General features: G+C 38.8%; 1 protein-coding gene across 2 annotated transcripts; it reads right to left on the bottom strand.

Moving 5' to 3' along the window:
- Positions 1–318: 318 nt before the first annotated feature.
- LOC142036928 (methanethiol oxidase-like) lies at positions 319–22,941 on the bottom strand. Of its 2 annotated transcripts, XM_075040689.1 has the most exons (13): positions 22,914–22,941; positions 20,929–21,009; positions 10,690–10,743; positions 9,484–9,596; positions 8,146–8,331; positions 6,440–6,560; positions 5,179–5,361; positions 4,905–5,083; positions 3,785–3,863; positions 3,168–3,289; positions 2,904–2,996; positions 1,779–1,897; positions 319–1,129 (listed from the first exon to the last, which is right to left on the bottom strand). In XM_075040689.1, the coding sequence occupies exons 1-13, from the start codon at positions 22,924–22,926 to the stop codon at positions 967–969; spliced, it is 1,506 nt and encodes a 501-aa protein (XP_074896790.1). In that variant the 5' UTR covers positions 22,927–22,941; the 3' UTR covers positions 319–966. The 2 variants fall into 2 exon arrangements, with proteins under 2 accessions (XP_074896790.1, XP_074896791.1); XM_075040690.1 differs by lacking the exons at positions 20,929–21,009; positions 22,914–22,941 and adding an exon at positions 16,017–16,320 and having other exon boundaries at positions 321–1,129.

Here is a 22,941-nt window from a genome sequence, read left to right as displayed (position 1 = left end):
ACCCAAGAAACAGCTTAGGGAAGATGCATCAGGAACTGGCACGAGAAGAAAGGGTGAACTTGTGAGTGCTTGTCTGTTCAAGAAGTTGCAAGACACCTGAAAGACACCTGCTGCTAGCATCATCAGAAAAGCTTTTTGCAGTTTGCTCCAGTCTTAGAAAATGGAAGAGAATCTTTGCTTGCAATAATAAGAACAAAGGTGGCTTCAGCAAAAATAAATTCCTCGCCAAACAATTTTTAGACAAATGACATTAACTTTCTGAAATGATCTTACATTTTGTTCTTTGAAATAGAAAATGCTGAAATGCTAAAAAGAAAAAAATGCGAAGCTCCACCTGACTTGAAGAACAATTTTATTGTTGATTTTTATAACATCAGTGCACAAATGTTAAATTATAACCCAGCTCCAGAAACATGTGGCTTCAGATTAGATATGCATGATTTTTATGCTATGTCTGCTGTAAAGCACTGATTACTTTAAGCAAATTAAGCTTTGCAGGGACAGGACACTCTTGCTCTGGGGCAAACCCATGGAATGTATCTTTCTTAGGGAGTTACTTAGGAGCAGCTTTTCCACCAACAAACAGTGGCAAGGCAAACTGGCAAACAGTGGCAAGGCAAAGTAGCATCAAACAAGGCAAAGAGTCCTTAAAAGATGGGTGACCTCGACCTTGAAACTGACAGTCAACAGTGATTACACAGGACCTTATGAAAGAGGAAGGAGTAGAGAAAATGAGATGTATATCATGTTTCAGAGAGATTCACTTGGCTGCCTCAGAATGAGAGGGAAGTGGAACTTCTGTGGCTCACCCTAATGGAAGTCTAAATTCAGACAGTGGACAAAGTTACAGCTGACATGATTCACCTATATAAAAGGGGGGTAGAGAGGAGAGAGAGGGAGAAAGTGAAAAAACAACAGAAAGAAAAAAAAGAAAAAAAAACCAACAAAACCAACTCCAGACAACAATTACATCCAGATATCAGAGGTACTGTCACCACCAGGGTAACGAATCTCATGAGCTAGGACAGGCCCTTCAGGTTCCTTCCCAAAATCCACTAGGAAGTTTTTATTCACTTTCAATCCACCTCTTTCAGTATCCACATCAATCTGCAGCATAACAGAGCCTTCCCTGAAAAACGGACAAGAGAACAGAAATTGGGAAAAGGATTCGTATTTGTTGCTCTTCTCTTCCATATTGGGGCAGGATTTGTCTTCATTTAATATAAAATGAAAAGATTCCCAGATTCCAAATGGGTCTTAGCAGGTCTCAAAAGTGAGTTACACTGCCTCAGTGAAACCTGCAACCTCAAATTAGCAATGAATGAGTGAAAATTAATAGCTGTTGTTTATTATAAAGGAATAGGCAAGCTGCACTATGCCCTCCTGTGGCCATCTGGAACATCATCTTCTCCTTTAAATCCAAAAAATACAAAGTCATGCTGATACACTCAAAGGCAGTTTGGAAGTACGACGGATTCCAGGAGGCTAGGTCACATTCACTGGTTTCTTCCCATTCTCACCTACTTCCAAATAGACCATGATTTCAACAAATAGTGTGTGCAGGCCCCAACTTTTGTGTACCTGTTGAGCAGGGATGGATTCTGGCTAGTGGGTAAAACATCTAGGTTGGTAGGCTGTGTATAAAAAGTTACTGGATTCAGTCTCCCTATGTGGGAACTTTGTGTTGTATACCAGCTGGTATATGCATATCACCATTTAAGAAAGAAATCTTGAACATGGGCTTGTACAGTCATCCTCATTTACCAAAGTTTTCTTACTTGACAAGATCGGGGTAGAACTGCTTGTCCCATCCACTGTAGAGAGAGCTGGTGACATACAATCTCTTCCCATCCAAACTAAGCTGAATCATCTGAGGTCCACCTGGCACCCTCTTCCCCTAAAATTATTATAGAGAACAAGGTGCTCAAGACGAGCTGCCACAGAGATTGAACAAAGGAAATGCAACAGGAAGGAGAAACAAAACAGCACAGCAGTTCTGCTACTCAGAGGACCATCCAGCACTCTGAAATCCTTGACACAGGAGCACCAAATTCCCTACTTTGGAGACAGAACAGTTTTTATTGGGAGTCTTATTCCTTACTAACTGGGAGCCTCAAAGCCATTTCAGATGAGTTCCACTTAATTCACAGAACTAGTAATGTAAGAAAGTAAGGGCTGAAGGGTTCAGGTTGTTGTACTTGGATAGAAGTATCAAAAATCAAGCAAGAGGTGGGTGGCATAACACAGTTGCAAATAAGAACATGTCTATACTGCAACTAGCTCACAATCTGCACTATGAAGAAAAGGAGTATGTGGAACTTCTTGAAACTGCCTTTCGTGGCCAACAGATCTTAGTCATGACCATATTCAGTTCTTGCACATCTTGAGACTTTCCATAGGTAGCTCCCTTGACAGTAATAATATTAATGCACATTGATAATGACCAGAGACAATTAATACTCTTTCATTTTTCTATCACGATGCCAGGTGCCATCAAACTCTTCACACACATACACCCCCCCAAACACACACTGCAGAATGAGCTGGTTTAGTGCTTCAACTATCAGCTGTTGAAAGATTATCAGAAGCTGTGATGGCAGTGTGATGAATGCACACTGCATTAGCTTTACATTAGCTAGCTAACAACAGCAGGGAAGATGTAATTACACAGGCTTCAGTACAGTTGAACAGCTTGTCCAATTCCACCAGGGACCCAGAACACTTACCAGGATTTACTAGCTCCAGTCCATGCTGAAATGTGATACCTGCCCAGGCTGTCAGCCAAGATACAAACTAGCTCAGATGTGGCTTTATATGTTGTACATTTGACTGAGGTGTAGGGATATTTTAAAATGGATTACAATCAGCAGAGCACTGACAACATGCATGTTAGGAAAACTTACTTTGATCACAAATGGCTCTGGCTGACACTGCAATTCCTTGTCTTCCACTACAGTTACAGGCCCCCCTTTTGTGATGCTGCCTCCAAGAAACACCTGTAACCAAGGGAATGTGCGAGAATAGGCGTCGGCTATCAAAGGAACATGAAAGCAATATAGTGACAATTCTGAAGCAAAAGTAAATTGTCAATTTCTCCTTTTAAAAAAGAAGGGAATAAGCAGACTGTACTGCCCTTGTACATGACAGGTTTTCTGATGCTGGCTTACCTGTCCCACCAGCTTGGGTTTGCGGGTGTTGGAGATATTGTACTGGCGGATGTCTCCATGCAGCCAGTTGCTGAAATATAGGAACTTGTCATCCAGTGAGATGAGGATGTCAGTAATAAGGCCTTCAAGAAAATATTCAGTAGAAAAGTCAGGAAATGGACAGGACCAGCAACAAAGAAGACCACAAGCCTATTATCTTTCAAAATTCTAGTCATAGTAGCCTCAGAAAAATATGTTAAGATATGGGTTGAACAAACACAATCATCCTTGGAAACCCACTGCCTACTCAAAGGAGGTGCAGGCTCTACCAGCATTCCCAGGACCATTCCTGAATACTGTGAGCTCATGCTGAAAGACCCAAACTCAAGTATTTTTCTAGAGAAACTGACCTCAAGCATTGAGCAGCGTGGGAGCAGAGGTCTGCCAATCTCCTATTTGGTGGCTCATAAGCAATTTGGTTACATCAGAAGTGTTACACAAAGAACCCAAACAGAAATTTAGTAATTTACATGGGAAGTGTTTGCCATTTAAGGATAAGATTCTGCAAAAAGCTACACTGTACCAGTGAACTGAAGAGGACAACACCCCTTTTCTTTTCCAAACATGCTCACACTAACCAGGCATGTCAGGGAGAAGCCATCCTTGTACCTTCTTGCTGGGTACTTGAATCACCTTCTCTGCTGCCCAGTCTCCTTTCTGCAGAAAGCACAGGAGAGAACACAGCATTATTATTGCCTTGACGTTAGCCAAGAGGGCTCAGCTATGCATGACAGAGGGAGGAGAAGCAAATAGTGCTATTTATTTAACAGGTCCTGTACAGAGGTGATATGCACATTGCAAATAAGTGTTACCAAGGAGTGAGGATGGTAACTATACTGCCAGAGAGAATGTTAATGATTATACTATGCAACAACCTCTAAAACAGATTGCTGTAACAGTAGCAGAACTAAAGACTGCTAATCTCCTGCAGCTTGGTGTCTTTTCTGTCTCCAGTTCATCCTCTAAAATGGCAATAGCTCTACTCCCCTGTCCATGACCCCACCACTTTCCCTCGCTCCCTCCTCTACCGTCAGGTCTTTCCCTATGCTTCTAGGCTGAGCAGTAGGCAGCCCACATTGACACTGGTGACAAGTTTCACGTGTTCTGATTAGCTGTCCAATTGATACGTGTTTGTTGACCAGCTTGCAGGCCAGAAAGCAAGCCATTGAGCTAATGCTGCAGCCCTCTCCTCAGTGCAAGTGTTCATTAGATTGTCTCTTGTTCAAGTGATCACTAATGTTCCTATCATTGGCAAGACCTTCTCCTCTTTGAGACTTTCACAATTCATTAACTGTGATTAAATTGATCAACAAGTTACTGTGGAGGGCAGGAGCGTTGGAAGTGGGGCTGACAGACCAGCAACATGACCTCTTAAGCTTTGCTTCCTTTCAGGATCAGGCTGCCAAAGATTTGCATGCTGGACATCAGCAATATGGCTGCAGAGATACTCAAAATGCCTACCAACTGCAATTGCTTAAAGATGAGGGACTATATGGTAGCTTCAGAAAGCCACGGCATCGGCTTGTATGCATGCTGTCATTAGAAGGTTTGCTCTCTGACACAATGTTAGAACTTGGCTAGAATTAGACTGGAATTAGGAGCCTTTTTATTTTTAATCCAAACTCTACTACTTCCTAAGTGATTGGTGGATTTCTGAAACAACTAGGTTTGAGTTTCAGTGTTTGCCACATTACTTACCTCTGTCTTGTAGAACCGATGAACTGCACCACTCAGAGCACATCCAACAAACCCTTCTGCAGCATCCGGATTGTGGAGGAACCGAATTTCCAAGGGTATGGAGCCCTTCCCTAAGTCAATTGCCTGAATGTAGGTATGAGTGCTCCAGTCCCACACATTAATGCGGCAGCCATAATGCCCTAATGGATCAGGTCAGACAAAAATAAGCACAGAAGATATTATTTTAACAAAGAATCACTTCTAATTTCGAGAGTTTAAACAAATGCTCCCTCACCTCTCTCTACATCAGCTGGGTTAAACCCATCTGCCAAGGCTTTTGGGGCTCCCCATTCAGTGCTCATCAGGACATTGTGTCGTGGCTGATACCAGAAGTCATAACCCAGGGGGGGTACCTTTTCCCCATTCTCCCAATTTCCTTTCACTTCAAAGGTCTCTCCATCCAGCAAAATAAAGCCACCTGATATAAAAACCAAAGAAAATTGTTTGAAGACGTTCACGCAGATCCACAGCTTTAAATAAGATAAATAATATATTAATATTTAAATGCCTATTTTGTAAACACTCTGTAAAATGCAACCCTATGCTTAAGGAAAGTTTTGTGATTCTGTTGGTTTTGCTTTTGTGGACTAAAGCAAATGAAAGCTGGATTTTAAAAGAATTTTATCACACTGTAATGAATTTTTTAAGCTTCAGTTTGCTCTATTTTTACTCAAGTCATTCCAGTAAATCTGTTAGCCCTCCTAGAGTACATTTCAATTAAGGGATATCTTAGAGAAGATCCTGGAGGAGTCACCTCCATTTTTCTTTGCTTGCCACCAGCATCCTTGAATTATGTACTTAATATGCATCTATTCAAGTACATGTTTGCCCACAATTCAGAAGAGAAAAACCCTGTGAAAAGGAGCAGGGTTCACCACTTACCATCTGAAGTATATTTCTTCTAATAGCTAGTATTTCTCATTAGATGTCAGGTGTTTTACATCTGAATAGGTAACAAAATTACACAAGAATCCTTCAAAAGTTTTAAATAGGAAATGCAATCTAGAATAGCTTGAAAGGCTTAATTTTCATTAGACAATGAGACAAAGAGGATTTAGGTTTGCAACAGAATCTTTCATGCCCAAGTCACAAACACTGAGCTGGTACAGATTATGTTCAAAAGCAAGTCTTCCTTGCTTGATGCTGAAGGGACCCAAGTGAAATGTTAATAGGTTTGTTGCTCATATTATAACCACTACAGTTGGTCTTCTTTAGTCATATATGTGAAAGACTGAGACATGGAAACTGAACTCATCAACAGTCCCACAGATGTTCTTCCACATCAAGTCTGAATTGTTATGGCAGAGCAATGACCATACAGTTCACCTGAAGTATTTATTCTACAGTTAAATAAACAACTGCTGGAATGGTTATGTGCACAAAAGAATTGTAAGCTCTTAAAAACTCTTCTAGCTTTGCATGAAGCATCATTGCTTTGGAAGCATGATACTTCTATACCACAAATACTTTCCTAGAGTAATCAAGGGGATTAATACCTTTTCCATTGCCAGAAGGGTCTCCCAAACAGCTGATTAAGATGTCACCACTGCCCAGACAGTGAGAGGTGTGAGGATTAGCCACGTTACCCTTCCAGAACAACTCCACTGGCTCAACAATCTAAAATGAGTACACACATAGTCATAGTCACCTTCACTGAGATCACAACAGAATACCAGTTCCACCCCTAAGAGTTCAAGTCGCAAAGAGTAAGGAAGGAATGAGAATGGCGTATGTGTGAGAGGGATTGTTTCTTTTGCTATTTTGGTTTTTGAGTACCTGCCACGTCCTGCTTTCTACTCTGCCCAGTAATACAGTACCACCCATGACATTTATTTGTTCTTCTCAAATATATAAACAGCAAGAGTTGAATGGTTAGAATCAGTCTAATTTCTGCAACAGTAAGACACTGACATCTGCATTTGTTTTAATTAGTATCAACAGCAGAAACACCACTTGTGCAATATTCAGGCATCAGCTCTCACTGGAGTACTAGCAGTTCAGAGGGGAAAAAAAAATCTTTGAGGCTTGCCAGAGACTCAGTTTGAAACAAAATTCACTGTAAAAGAAGAGACCTTTGGGGGTTTTATTCCACTACATTAATAGTTAAAGGCTGACAAGGTTCTACAGAATTCAAAACTGAAAGACTATGAATGAGGGTATTTGCAGGCAGATGGGGTGGGACAAAAGACCACTTAAAAGTTTCCTTACGTTCCACATTATGACCTGTCTTCAAAATATGTTTTTGATAACTAAATTTGTCTCTGCCAAACCTGGAACTCTGTACTGAAGTTTCACACATTGCTGTAGGATTCATCTGACCAAGTATAGATGCTGACAGTGCATGTATTTCCATCTAAGCTAATCCTCTATGCTTACTTTATAGTCAGTGAAAAGAAACAAACACTCTTAAGACACAATTCCTTTACCCTAAAACAGTTTTCTAAATGAGGATAGACAAATCTGACTCCAGCAATGCCTTTTTTTTTTTTCACTGACTGTAAAGAGAAGCTAAACAGTTAGACATGGAAAAGTGTAAGTCTATATCTAAACCTCTAGCTATGCCAATATCTGTATCTCTGCCAAATGAATTCTATTGCAGTGGAAGTTTTATTTTGGGAAAATTTCAATTGTTTCCATGAATAAGAGATTTTAAAAAATGTTTGTTTTCCCATACTAAAACATTTTCTTAATTTTTTCTTTTAAAAAATCTACATATCACATGTTTAGGAACCAAAGATTACAAATCGAGGAGGTGTCCTTTACAGGAGAGATCTGGTCTTGCTCAGTGAAAATCCAATCAAATTTAAACTCATCTCTGAAAAACATACAATCTACATAATGATCAGCTGAATGTGTCATGTAGGAGTTTGCCTTGTGATCTTGTAGTCAAAAACAATAATACAGTGTGCAACCACTTCGACTGAAATTCATATCGCAGAGGCAGGTTGAATTCTGGACCTTCCTAATTTTTCAGTGTTTGACACCACATTTACTCATATTTCTTCAGTGAAAGATTTTTTGTGTGTAGTTTATCAATAAATTGTAGGAGTTTCAAAACTCCCACAAGTTCCTAATGTTTGACAAAAGTTTCCATAACTGTTCTGGCTTTCCTGTTCTAATTTGAAGTTGGAATCCATAAAATCACTGTCTCTTTGTCAAAATATAAGCAATAAAAATCCAGCTTAAAGTCATCTAAATATACCTTATGGATTCTAGGAGCTCGCAAGTCTGTTCCCACATCCACCACATAAATTCGAGAAGATATCAGACTTGGTAGAATCAGACGATTTCTTCTCTTTGTGGCATCCCCAAAGCAGCTGCTACAGGCATTCCACCCTGAATGATGGAGCTCATCCTTAAGATTCGGCATGGGCAGGCGATGGATCACCTACAAAGTCAGAGACAGATTTAAGATTCAGTCTGGTATAGTTTTTCCCCTAGGCAAAGAAATGGGTCTTTATGTCAAAGTATAAATTAATAAAGAGCAGAAGGAAACTGCTATTTTTTATTCAGGAAGCAGATTCAGCCTGAGATATGCAGAGCTGAAGCTGTAGAGTGGGAGAAGAAAGTTGGACATCACGATTCCATAGCATTTGTTAAATGTTGTATGCTATTAAATTAATCCAAATCTTTAAAATATTCTATCTAATTAAAGAGACATGCAATAATGATATGGAAAAAAAGACAGAAAAAAACATCACTTGTCCATGTGCTGCAAGTCCCTGATTTTACAAGATTTACCTGATTACAACTGGAGCTGACTTCTGCAAACTGACATGTTAATTTGCACTCTTGCTTCTTGCTTCTGATTTTTACTTTTCTACTGTATAACTAAGAAAAGTTTAAAGATTACAGCTAAGTTTTGTCAAAGTTTTAGGAGACTTGTTTCCTCCAGTCTTACTTAATAAAACCCTAACCAGTAGCTATAAAAAAAAAAAAAAAGAACAAATTATGAAAATCTTTGTTGTCAAACCGGATTCGCTGCTGCTTAAACACACGGAGACCAGAGTCCAAAGTATCTTTGATAATTTGAGTCCTACAAGCACTGCATGTTTAATGCAGTTTAGTGTACACTATTTGCAGTAATAAACTGAGCTTAAGGACAGTCTTACCAATATTTTGGATCTGGTATATTGGTAGCTACCTACCCACAGCTTTCCATTTATGAAGTAAATGGATTAGATTTATAATGCCTAATGTGTAGAATTTCCCAGGGTATCAGACATCCTACATTATAAACTCTGTCTATACTACTGACACACCCTGAGGAAGTATCACCTTCTAGAGCTTAATACTCATGCTCAGTATAAATCAAGAATAGTGTTACAAAAAGAACTATCAAAATACTAAGCACGAAAATTTTCTGAAAGTATCTTGAGACTAACAAGATAAATGTTAGCTTTGAGTAACCTAGTAAGAAAAACAGCAGAGGATTTGACTGGCTGTCAACACAAATATCTACTTGAAAATTATTATGTGAACCCAGATATTCACCACCCTAGAAAATGGAGCGCTGGAGCCATTCTACACACAGGAGTACCTGACAATAGTGTGGAGATTTGGGGTCAACATCCACAGTGGCCAGGTAGTCAGGTTTCTCTATCCCAGTGTTTCTGTAGATACAAGGCAGATACACAATCTCCTCCCGGGGACCTTTCAAGGCAGAAGTCTTGTTTAATGCATCAAAAGAAACCATTTTTACAAAAAGCTGTGTTAACTTTAAGAGAATCTTCTCTGGATTTAATCTCTCCATCTGTAAATTGTGATTCTTCTTAAGAAGTGGAATGGTGGTATTTCCATTTTATGGACAAACACTACATAGTAGTATATAGTTAGAGCAGCCAGAAACCACTAGGAGAAAGTGCTTATTCAGCTGTGGGGCCTTTCCACTCCCTTCCCCTCCTAATGTAAGAGGCCCTGGGGATGCAATTATTTTCCTGAAAAAGGACAGTGCTGGAGACCACCTTCCCACCTGCAAGGCCATGTCAAGCCTCTCTTTTCCCCAGTTACACAAGTGATGACTCCCTGCTGCCAGGGCCCAGATTTCAGTCTACCTATGCCAAAAGCCTACTTATTACAATCTATAAAATTGAGGCTTTTAAAATATATCAAAGGACTCAAGGTGAAGTTCTGACACTATTAAAAGCTACAGCAAAATGCCTCAAGGGCTTTAGTGAGGTTCAGGATTTAGCCAGACACTGCTGGGAAGAACAGAACATAACTTTTATACAGCTACAAGTGGATGAGAAGCTTGCCATTAAACCATGTCACACAGTATACCCTACAGTTCTTTCTCCTGTTTTCCCCTTCTTCTGTCCTAGACAGTCACTTGTTTTTATGAGAGAGTCTGAGGGCAGTCTATAAATGTCTCCATCCAAAACCACCGAGGAAATTTATTTTTTTAGGTTAAACACTTGCTCACAATATTCTTAAAGCAAAGCTCTATTTTGCAGCATAGAAAACCAGAACTGTTTGTTGAGTGTTAGCATCCTATAGCCATGCACACATCTAAACCCAGACCCACTTTGTTTTAGTGCTATGATTTAGTGAACTCATGGTAACAGAGCTTGCATGCTTTGCCCAGACTTGGGTGCAAAATGAAATAAAATCCCTTCCAATATTTAAAGTCTCCTTGGCCTTGCTAATTAATGAGCCACTCTGGAAGGCATCCACCTAGTCCTCACCTAATCTGAAAACAATTCCTTTCCTGACAGCCTGGATTTAGAAAAGATGTTGCAGTACTTGCCTTTCATGGCATCCAGAGGAGTTGCATATCCTGGACCACATGCTCCACATTTTGCTAATTGGAGAAAAAAAAAGAAGTTCTTTTAATCTCCAAATTATTTTTAAGCATATCTCTAAGAGGAAATTGGCTTTGCATTCAGAGATTGGCAAATCTTAGATCCAATTTTTACATTGGCAAACACCTGTAAGTCTTGCTGACTCCGGTTACTGCTGAAGTTACTTGAGTTTCTGAAAATATACACAATATGATACTCCATGCTCAAAAATAATGGGAAATTTGGGCCTTCATTTCAAGGAGTTCAGCCTCACAATTTTAAAGCACATTCATATATGACAACGGTCTGGGATTTAAGAAAATTGTGTTAAATGTTTTACAGAGAGCTGCTGAATCACTGCCAGATGAGTAAGTAGACAGATTGCCCAATTTGAACAATCCATTTTATTATTACTGGAAAGCCTCCAGTCTTTCTCCGCATATAAATGCTGAAGAAGTGGTTATTTTTAAGGATTTACAGCCTGGGTAAGAGGTGATACCGCAGGTGACCAGAAAGGACAAGAGAAAGGGGAATTATGAACTATTCCACCTCCTCTGTATTAAAAACTCAGCTCCCCACCTCTGCCCTCATGCCCCTGTTACAGCCGCCAGAAGCCCTCCTTGAACTGGCATTCCTTGTTCACCACTTCCAGCACAGCAACTACATCACGAATCAGACAACCAAGTGGGGAAGCCGTAGTTTTAGGAAGATAGAAAGGGAATCTAAATGTCCTCTGGAGAAGGGAACGCCACAAAAGCAGAAGGACCATGTGTGGTTCAAGGCTGGGCTCTGCATTAGGAGGAACATGTCATTTTACAGTGGCAGAAGACTGAGAAGCAATGCTCTTCTGCACCCAGAGTCAAAACCAACCCATGCATCTGGGTGTCTCTATGAGCAAACCCTAAAAATTTCAGCAGGGACGGCAACCACAGCAGTTGTTATCTACAGCTTCTCTATCTGGAAAGTAATGTGTTCACTTCCAAAAAGATAGGATTCCTGTATTAGGATCATCCAGAATTAAGAGCTTGACCCTCAGCAAGCATAAAGCACTGCTCACTACTAACATGTAACACTTATAACCATTTCTGCTTACTTCTTAGAAGTGTCTTACCTCCCTTTGTATCAGTTTGGATCCTAATCAACACCTAAGTAAAAATGATACTAAACCAGCCTCATACACAGTGATTTCTACTCTAACACAGAACAACAGAACATATATGCTCAGGATCATAAATTGTTGGCTAGAATTAAGAAAATATTACCCTGCAATGTTGCTGTAAGGGGCAGTTACATGTTGCAAGTTTATGGGCTTAACTGACATACATCAATCTCTACTTTTCTAGAGTCACAGAGCTGCAGGCCTGCTGAACACAATGCAGGAAGCTTCTGCTCCATTCCTAAATGGAACTAGTGTATAATCCGCTGTTTAAAACACAAAAATATAGAAGTGCTGTGCAGCAGGATGCCAGCATATTTCTTCAATGTGACATGAAGTGAAATACATGTTGACAGAAGTAAAAACATAATATAGTTGCCTCCCGCCATACCTCAAGTGTCTATAATAAAAATAAGCAAACCAGCTATTTGCCATTCTCTGATATTTAAAAAGATAAATTTATAGCACCAGTTTATTTCAGAATGCCACAGATCTAAGATTTCAAATCCAAAGGTAGTTACAGCTCCAGTGCCCATTTAATTATGGAGCCTTTCTCTGAAGGCAAAATGCTTCAAGCAATTCACTTGCTGCATTTGGAGGCTCCTAACTTCATAAACAGGATCTTCTCAAAAAGAGTAATTTAGTACTTTCGGTTTAATTTCACATTCTTTGTGAAATATTTTTATCTGGAAACACAAAATATAAAGTTTGCTTTGTTCCATTTATGTCTAAGCCATAATTTAAACTTTATTCCAATTTTCTCAATCACCTAAATTAGCAGGAACTCAGTATGCATTAGACCACAGCTTAATTAGCATTGCAAATGCAGTTTTCTGCAGATTACTTTGAGAAAAAGATTATTTGTGCCAAATTGTTTTCCAGAGAAAACATACAGCAAGATGATGAACGTTTTCTCTTCCTTCTTCCCATACACATTTTTTCCCCCTTCCCTCTGATCTTGTTCAAACACTCTTTTATTCTGAACCATTGTATCTAACTGCCTGAAGGTATCCATGGATGATGCAAGCCTTTCTGTGTTATACGATGCCAAGCTCATTTGTGAATACAAAATAAGGTTTTTGTCATGAATCTGTGATTTGTACCATCTTGTAGCTACATGTTAACAATAACATTTACATTGCTATGTTAATAATCCATGGTTAAACATATTAATATTACTTGTTACGTTCAAGATCCCCCATTAATCTGGCAGCTGAGTGAGTGTTTTGAGTACCAGGAAGCAGGACACTCCATCACACACATGTGGTTTGCAAACTCCAGCGAGGACAAAAGCACTGAGATTTTTTTTCTGCCATGTATGTTACACCCTTACAAGCAAATTCTCTTATGGGTAGCTTCCCATCCACAAAGTCCACCTTCCTTGTCTTTCTAAATCAAAGAACATTGATCTACTGCCAATGGCTCATGGTAAGAACATATGCATTTAGCTTTAACTGCTTCATTGTACATTTTTTCTTTTTTTCACAAATGAAGTTAGAATAAGCCCAATTCCTCCTTACTCCTATGCAGTTATTTGTATATACACACCAAGAGCTGATAAAAATATCACTGTTCCTTTTGTTACCACTGTCTACAGCAATTCTTTCTTGTGGAGAGCAAGGGGAATTGAAGAATCCAGTCTAGTTTCCTTTTGCTCTGTATTTTTTCATGTCTTTCTATCTGTTCTGTTCCTCTTTTTGGAGGAGGGACAGTAAACCAAAGGCAACTGTCCAATCCTTCGTGAGCCACCAACAATGATCCACAGGCCACTCTGGAAAACTCCATGCAAACCAACAACAAGGTTTGGGGATATTTTGCCATGCTTACAACAGCTGAAAATACGTAAGCCATCATTTCCCACACAAAGCATAATGAGGGACTCCCTGCAGCTTTCCATCCACTCAGTAAGTTGTCGACAGAAAGGAGGCAGTTCTCAATGTCATAAATGTTTAGAGCTTCTCTGATGGTGCAAAGACACCACGCTCTTTTGGGTGGTACTGAAGAATAAAACGTTTCATTTCCCTCATTTTTTTGGGCACCAAGTTGTACCACAGTGCCAGGTAAAAATCACATACTGTGCAAGGTCAAAGAATGATGACAGGATCTGTCAGTCTAGCAGTCACAGCATAGAAAAACAGTCCAGACACCTCTGGGTTCATTGGTCCCTGGTACTGGGTGAGGCAAGTCACTGTGTTGCTTTGCAACCCTGAAGACAAGCACTTCCTTTCTCAGGCAGGTGATAAAGATGCCTCTCCACCTTTTCAAGGGCTGTAAAGTCCTCAGAAATGCTGAGCTCCTCATGGCAAAGAAATATTGGGAAATACAGATCATCCCAAAGGACAACAAATACCACAAAACATTATAAAAGCAAGACTTAGGATATTGTTTTATGAAAAACTTCTGAAAGTAGCTTTTTTTAAAAAAAAAAAAAAAAAAAAGGCTAATCCATTTATACTTACCTAATCAGAGAGTTAAAAATTTTGAAGTGGCGTGCAAAGCCTCTGAGGAAGCTGTAGCACGAGCAAACTATACTCAGATTAACCTGGGAGTTACTAGTAGTCTGCGTAATGAGGTTTATAGATTTCCAACAACAGGTAATAGCATTGGAGAAAAATATCCCACCTGATAAAGCGTAGTTTCATAGTATTCAGTAACTATTAACATGAAGAGCCATTCTTTGATAGTTTGTGTTTAACAGCATGAAATAAAGGAAAGGACCAGGAAAGACTTTGTCTTTTTATTTGCAGTATTTTATGGCAGCAGAGTTCTTCAGCCCACTTAAGACAAACCGTGAAGGTGCCTAAGACTCTTTACTCTATTGAGGGACTTTAGGAGAAACGTGGCAACAAATTAGCCACCTCTGTTGAGAACTTAAAGTTAGGTGGAATAAGCCTGGGCCAAACTGGGCTTCTTGCAGACCCTGAGTAAACAGAAAATTCTCTGAAGTTAAGGTGTATGCATGGGTTAAACACTGACATATTAAAAAATGAAGGTAGGCAAACCTGGTTCAAGGTATGATTGTGCTAAACTGCTGAAATAAACACACAAATGGGAAAAAAAATTAGTGTATCAGCTATACTATATACATGACAAGACATAGGCCTTAGAGAACAACAGAGACAAACGCAGCACATTCTTTCTGGAATACAAGTCTTTTTCCAAGAAACAAATTATGCAAGCAGACTTTAATGATCTGTTAAAGTTTTGAAGAGCAGTCCAAGACTTTATCTTCTACACTGCCAAGAGCATACTTTTCCAAACCTTGTGACCAATCAATCACCATCATGCTACTTTAAGGCTTAAGGTGCAGTATTTAACTTACTCTTTACACACTGCCTAGAGACTTCTTAAAGACTGCCGCAACCATTTAGACAAAACTGCCATTATCCCAGGTTACAAAATGAAACTTATAGTTTGTTAGAAAGCAAAAAACAAGCATCATTTAGTTTGTACTATTAGTACTTGCAAAAGCACAAAAAGATACATATTCAACCTAGGCAGATAAACCAGGCATGACACTTCTGCTGAGTCAGAATCCTTGTTTTTGTCTGTGTAATTAGGGCTTTTTTTACTAAGGTCTACAATCTTACCCTGTTTTGTGAAATCACAATGTAACAGTGTCCCCCTTGCAAATTCTACAAGAATACATTCACACACAAAAAAGCTTTCATCTGTTTTAGTCCCCTCCCTCTATTTCCTGCCCATGTGTCCAAAAATGAAAGTCCGTAAAAATTATATGGTCTATTCACAAAAACGTAAGCAAAAAGTTAAATTCTGGTCCTCAGTTTCCTGGCAATCTTCCTAAGCGTCATTCATGTTCACAATCAACCAGAGCAGCAAGTCCAAATGCTTATTTCAGTTTCTACATGCCAGGGTACTAAAAGAGACATTTAATGATAGCATAAAAGACATTTACTGGTAGCATTAAAGCTACTTATTTAAAACCACAGGGTTTTCAATAGCTTGAAGAAGTAAACCTTTTAATAGTCTGAGGAAATGCTGAACTTCAGCCCCACGCCTCTCCTTAACAGCCCGCCATGCTAACGAACCCACTGGTCCCTGCTTACAAGTTTCACAGTGCAGAACTGTACCCAAAAGCAGCAGAACCCGGCTGGATCCACGAGCTGTATCTCTTACCCATGTCAGATCAGACGTTCAGGGCTGCTGGGTGCACGCAAGAGGAATTACAGCTGCCTGGACTGGATTTTTGTGAAGCAAAAGTTACTCGGAGAGGGTCATATATACAAGAGTGAAGGGGCGGGCAGGACTAGGGACAGAAACCGCCAAGGGGAGGATCCAGCGCAGCTGGGAGTGCAGGAGGACGGGGACAGAAATTCAGCTTCTACTTCCCAGGAAAGAGTGGAGGAAGCTTTCAAAGCTCTGCTTGAGCCCCCGACCTCTGCTGCACCCAACTCTGACGCTGCTGCACTTTCCACCTGCTCCTGTTTATATTCCAGATATGTTTATCTGGGTATTTTGTACCCAAGAAACCGCCCTCACGCAGAGAGAGCCTGCATGCTTTCTAACAGCAAAGGGGGAAACAGTTGTGCTTTAAAACTCTTGATTTTGGGCAATGTTTCAAGTTCTCCAGGAGTCAATGCATGCCAGACCGGATCACGGCTCTCAACTGTGCCTGGTTTGGCAGGCAGCAATGTTTTTAACATTTCATGGCCCTTCAGTCCCTTATACAAGGCAGCTACAAAAAGACAACTTGCCTGCTGAAAATTTCACAGAATTACTTCTTAAAGAAGATTCTTTCAAGACTGACAGCTGCCCCAGAGTATTGGAAAATCTGGATTTCACTCTTTATTCCATCTGGGATTCTGCTAGACTGTCCCTAATAAGAATTAGTCTATTATTTCCCACTGATTTTTTAAAGTACAATACTTTTTCCCAGGCAACATTACCTCTGTCATTTCAAAAACCTTCTCAAGAGAGGATACTGCATTTTACAACCCTGTTCCACTTCTTCTCTGCCTTTTACATAAGCCACCAGTATCAGCAGAAACACTAAACAGTGCTGAAACACTAAACAGTGCTGAAACACTAGAACTATTTAAGCAATTCCCTCCATTAAGCCAAGAGAGTGTCAGAGAGAGCTGATAAACGACCTATAACTAACCATTTATTTAGATTTATTTAGTGAACTGAGCCTTTTTTTCCAATCACAAATTAGACAAATGCAGTCTGTTAACTTGTTTACTGCTTCAGACTGCTAGCTAAATATTTTGTGCAAACAAATTATTGCTCAAAAATTATTTTCTCTAGATTTTGTTTTCAATACTCCACAGCTGCAGTTAGGTATTTGAACTGTGTGATGGACCATCCAAATCATGTCTCTCTCATTTCATTTGATGGGCTTACTTCTGCTAACTGATTCAGAAAGAAGATAATTTTTTGGGGGGGCGAGGTATTTTTATTATTTTTGCCCACAAATCCTTAGTGTCCATTGGACTGTTCATCTTTCATTAAGAGTTCCTTGCATATCTATCACTCTTTCTGGTCTCTTCCTCCTCAGATATAGCCTTGTCTGTCCAACAGTTCCCTCCCTCCTTAACTTTTCATTTTAAAACACTACTTTACTACACATAGGCTTGATTCAGTGGTGTTTTTAAGCTGCTATTAAAAAATGTGAGTAATTTATTTCATGAACTTGAGAGACTATGTTCTCAGGAGACACCATGAAACACTAACTGAAGATCCACCTCAAGGAATCAGACCTGTCTTTTCAGACCAGTGTGCTCCTGAAGAACCCCACTGATGTCAAAGGGACTCCAAGGATGAACAGGAGTTCACAAACATCACTTCAATTACAAGATCTATGACCTTAATTTTAGGCAGAGTGGGTGGGAATTCAGTCATTCTCAACAATGACCTACTTCTGCTTCCATCAAAATCACCTGGAGTTCTAGCTCTCAAGGTCAGCAGGAGGACAGTCAGGCCAGTCCACACATCCACGGAAGTCCCGTGCAAGGAGTACTACATCCAGAGAGCAGGGCAAACACATAATACAACCAACACAAAAATGTGCAAACTGATCATGCAGTAGTTTACTTCTGTATAAATTATCTGACCCAACAGGGAACATATTATTGCTCAGGATGATAACCACATTATACTAAATCATTACTGCTCTTGGCTCACATCTCATGCCACTGTGGAGGCAGAGGGATCTGCAGCACACCTCGGGATGGGTCTATCACAAACACAAAACCAGCAAAAGGCCAAGATAAGTTTGTACACACCCGGAGGCTTTGGAACAGCCTTGAAGGCAGCTTGAAGCTGGCAAGTTGCAGAAGAGATGCTAGAGATTAAATGAAGTACATGCCAAGGGGGGCAATCAGGAACCGCCTGGTGAAAACGTTACAAACAGCTCATGAGATAAAACTCATTGAGTGAAATAGGACTGTGTTAAAAACAAACCCACACTAGCAGCCACAAATACTTTCATCTAGTCCTTCACTGCCTAACTTACACTGCACCACCTTTCTCCAGTTTCTATACAGCTCTTACTACTGTGACACCCTGTGTTGCAGCTCAGAATCCTGCAATGCTTTCGGCAAGTGCGGGCCTGATTTGTGTATCTTGCATCTAGAAATTAATCTCACTGAAGTGTCATAATTGAGATTTGCAAACATACTTTAGCAAAGTAGAATACTTTTATCGACACATCTGCATGCCTTGTCTTGAGAGATGGTTATAATATATTATTATATTTATAGCAGCACAAAAAGAATGTGTAGATAGGGCCAAAGACACTTGTTTTTGGCCCGTACCTTCTCATGGCATCCAAACTCCAAGTAATGCTTGAGGTAAATTCTGATTTGGTTCAAAACAATCTGACTAGATGGTTTAGCTAGTCCGCTGCTTCACATACCAAGGATTGCCCAAAAGCCTCATGCCTTATTCTCCATGCCATTCATTAAGTGCTGCATGGGACAGAAAACTCAGTTTTCTTCTCAAAGCAAGTCTGGAAACACAGGACTACACAATACCTGTCCCATCCTGACTTTTCATTACATTTTCATTATGTTTCATGAGCAATATGGAATGAGTCCTGGTATTAAGGCCAGGATTTCAAATGCTCTTTTATTATTTGTGAGATTTTGTATAGTTCATTCTCAGCTGATAAAGCATGATGCATGTCCTCATATTTTGATGTACTGTTTTTCAGATGTTTAATTCAGATTCTTCCAAGGTGGATATAATGTGAAAATTCTTTATTTTCAATCTTTAGATTCTACACAGGATCTACCAACAATTACGCCAATTCTTTCAATTACAAGTAGAATGGAAAAATAAACTGTAAGCTCTCTAGTTTAACTAATGTCCTGTATATTACATATGCATATGTGGAATATTGGGTCCCTCATCTTTTATTGGGAGTCCTTGTATAAAAGCACTACAAAAAGAATGAGTTATAATTATTCATCATTATAAACTGGATTAGGCATGTATGTCAGAAAGTTCATATAAAATGATGTGAAATAGCTACAGTCTGAGTTAGAAATTATTTCTTTTCTTCACTGCCCTGGACAAGTTTCAAACTGGCCATCTGTCAACCTTTCTGTCTACCTTACTACTGATGACTTTTTGAACTCAGTAACTTGTTTACAGAATTAAGCAATCAGAAGTTATGTGTTTCATTTGTATAATTTGTCCTGCAATCACATAAAGTGCAAAATGTCTTCAGGACTAGGATCAGGACCTTTACATTGCACTAATATTTTCCTTCTAGTCATATAACTAATACAAACAACATCTCAACTCTCTCTCTAAAACAAGAATATGAGGAAAAAAATCTAAATATCATTGTCAAAGAGTACAGCAACTAAGAATTCCCTCTTGTGTGTTTGGCTTGGTAGACAGTTTAATACCAGGGTTTTATCCTTTTAATGTTTATGAAAACATTGTGTCAATTTAAATGAATCTTTACAAAACAGGCAAAATCTTGCAAACCTCAGGCAAAAACATCACAGAGAATGTTGCTTGAATAAAGACTATTGCATTTAGATGAGCAATGTTATTTCTTTCTTCTCTTGATTGTGCAGAGAGTATTAAAGCAAAGGAAAAAAAGAAAAGAAATCTAAACAAACACAACACAAAAATAAAACCCCAAAACAAAAAGCCTAGCAAAACAGAGCAATCCACTGGAGACAAATTTATTCACCTCTAAAGAGGATGGGAAAAAAACCCCCACACATGACAAGCAAGAGTCAGATCATCCAATGGACAGCTGCAAAAACCTTCACACACCACAGAGATGAGGGCAGAATAAGGCCTAGTAAAGAATTATGATCAGGAAAAAATATTAGGAGGCCATTGTTTTTGCAAAGTCAAGCATTCGTTAATAAAAGCTACAGTTAAGAGTGTCAATATAAATTAAATTCAATCCCCTTTTATGCTGATATAAATTAAATTCAGTTGCCTTTTAAATGTGCATTGTAAATCCAACATTGTGAAATAACTCACCATTATTTTTTCATAGGATACACACTTAATTAAATTCATTGAGTAGTTAATACATTTTAACCATTAATATTTAGTGCATAACTCCAAGCTTATAAAAAAACCCCAACCCAACACATTCCAACCAAGCACAAAATGCAATTTTTTTTAATTGCTGTATACGAACCTTGCCATACCAGTATTCTATAAACACTATTAAATTTATCTGCGCAATACCCACTATGTTAGGTGGCGTTGTTTAGCTTATTTGACAAGTGCTGACTTGACAAAGAGGAGAATTATAACTCCATTGACAAAAACCAATTAGTAAATTTCAATGCCCACTTTAAAAAAAGCACAAGCATGTAGCTTATTTATACCAACATAAGCAGCTCACTTGTCCCTTCCGCAAATTTGGCTGCAGATGTTTTATGCTGAGTACCCAAAAATGAAAACTAGCCAATTATTGGCCCAATTTGTAGTTTAAGCAACTCATCCACAACAACTTTGGAGTCAATGGAGACACTAGAATTTATTTTTTGAGAATTTGTAGAGGATAAATTAGGTTGCAGAAGACAAAAAAGAGTCAATCACAGCCTACCTTCAAAAGAAGAAACTGGGAAATATACACCATTCATCTTCACTTTGCTCCCTGGAAAATTGTTCAACAGTTTGTTGGAATCTGAAAATAACTTAGAGACAACTAGCCTGTAATTATCAAGAACAAATCACAGCACATAAGTTTATTTCTATGATAAAACTTTGATCAAAAGGGGAGAAGTAGAAAAGAACATGTTTCTTAGTTATAGTGAGAAGTTTGATGTTGTGCCTCACACCTTCTCCTAACTAAGCATATAGCTTATATAAAACAACTCTTAAGTTTGATGTAAAGATACCTACAAAACTGTAAAATCAAAAAATAGCTATGTAATGATTCACTGACAAATTGGAAGGATGTGTAGCTCTGTAGAAGTCTACTATGGATCCATATTAACAAATTATTTCACTACCACATCATATGTGAAACAGAGAATAGGCACATTAAATCGCAAAGTAGGACTATCAAGTATTATGGATTATAGGATTATGAAAGGGAAGGGATCATGAAAAAATGGAAAAATTTGGAAGTGGAGAGGTGTTTTTCCTGAAATAACACCACCATTATCAGAATTAGCCTGGAAGCTAGAAATGTCTAATGCATTCTAAATAAAGTTTTCAGAATTCCTTTCTCAGTTTATTTATCTGGATATTTGTTCCCAACCTTATGTGGATTCAGAGGCAGGCTGAAAAGTGTTAGTATGAATTTATTTTAAAACAGCATGGAAGCAGGTCTCGATGCATTAGTTGATGCAAGTTGGCAAAGTGATCATCTGCAACACAAATGTTGACAGCCTTCTTCAAACTTCATTGATATTTGCAAACCACATTATTGTTCTTTAATTGTTATATAAAATAGTACTCTACATGACAATTCCACTGGCAGAGTGAAATATCTGTGCATGTAATAATAAATTATGTTTTTGACAACTTTTTGACAAATTTTATCACAAGTCTTACAATAGAGATTTCTGTTAAATCCCACAGTCCCACTATCTGAAGGAATCACAGTTTTTCTTTTTAAGAGGCAATATGCTAAGCCTCATGTTTATGGAGAGCACACAGCTTGAAGCTGAAACAAGTACAAAATGCCACACATTTATTATTTTTAATAATTTCATAATGTTTAAAGAAATTGCATAATCTTGGAGAGCCCAATCTTTTACTTCAAGGTTGATAATAACGAAATGACAACAACCAGATGTTTAGAGAAACTGCAAAGGGAAATCTCAGCTGGGACTTGACAAGACAAACAAACCCAATGATTAAAAAGACAGACATTTTTATAGCCACAACAGCTTCCTGCAGAGAAATATCTTGATCCTGGGCCAAATCCCAGAGTCCTGTAGGCGAGAGGCCTCTAACTCTATTTTTATTAAGACCTCCCTTGAGTAGGTTTCTTCTGCAGTGGTAGGTTATTTGCCTAAGTAATTAGCTCATATTTTGCAGATAATACTGTCGTTCTTTCAGGACAAGTACTAGTAGCTCTTAGTAAAAAATTGCCCTGTCTTAGCAGCTTTTTAAGGAAAGGAACCATACTCCTTATCTGTACCTTGTTGCGCAGTTAGGAGAAAGACCTGTATTAGCCGATGGGCTGGACCGTAACATGCTTTAGTAGCCCTTCAAATGTTTGGTGCCCTTAAAAAAGAAATGTTTAGGTTTGATCTACCTCAGTATTTACCCCTGTTGCACAAATATGCATTCAAAGAAGAGCTTGTAATTGTGATACATGTTCTTGGGCAAATGGGTCCAAAACTTCAGTGTGAATGCTAAGGATATCCTTTGTTCACAGGGCCGTTTCTTTTCAGAGTATCTTTATAAATGTAACTCCAAGTGCATAGCTCCAAGAGTTAATCAAGTCCCCTAGTTAATCAATGAGATATTGCAATAGTTCATTTAAGTAAGAAAGTTTAAAAAAAAAAAAAAGAAAAAAAAAGAAGACTTAAAAGATTCCTCAGTGATCAAACAAAAAGAAAATGCATTCCTTACTTCTCTGCAACATATTGAAACAGCTTGA

This window comes from Buteo buteo, chromosome 11, assembly GCF_964188355.1.
Source record: "Buteo buteo chromosome 11, bButBut1.hap1.1, whole genome shotgun sequence".
Classification (NCBI taxonomy): Eukaryota; Metazoa; Chordata; class Aves; order Accipitriformes; family Accipitridae; genus Buteo; species Buteo buteo.
Note: the sequence above shows the minus strand (reverse complement) of the source record. Positions and strands in the feature narration are given on the sequence as shown.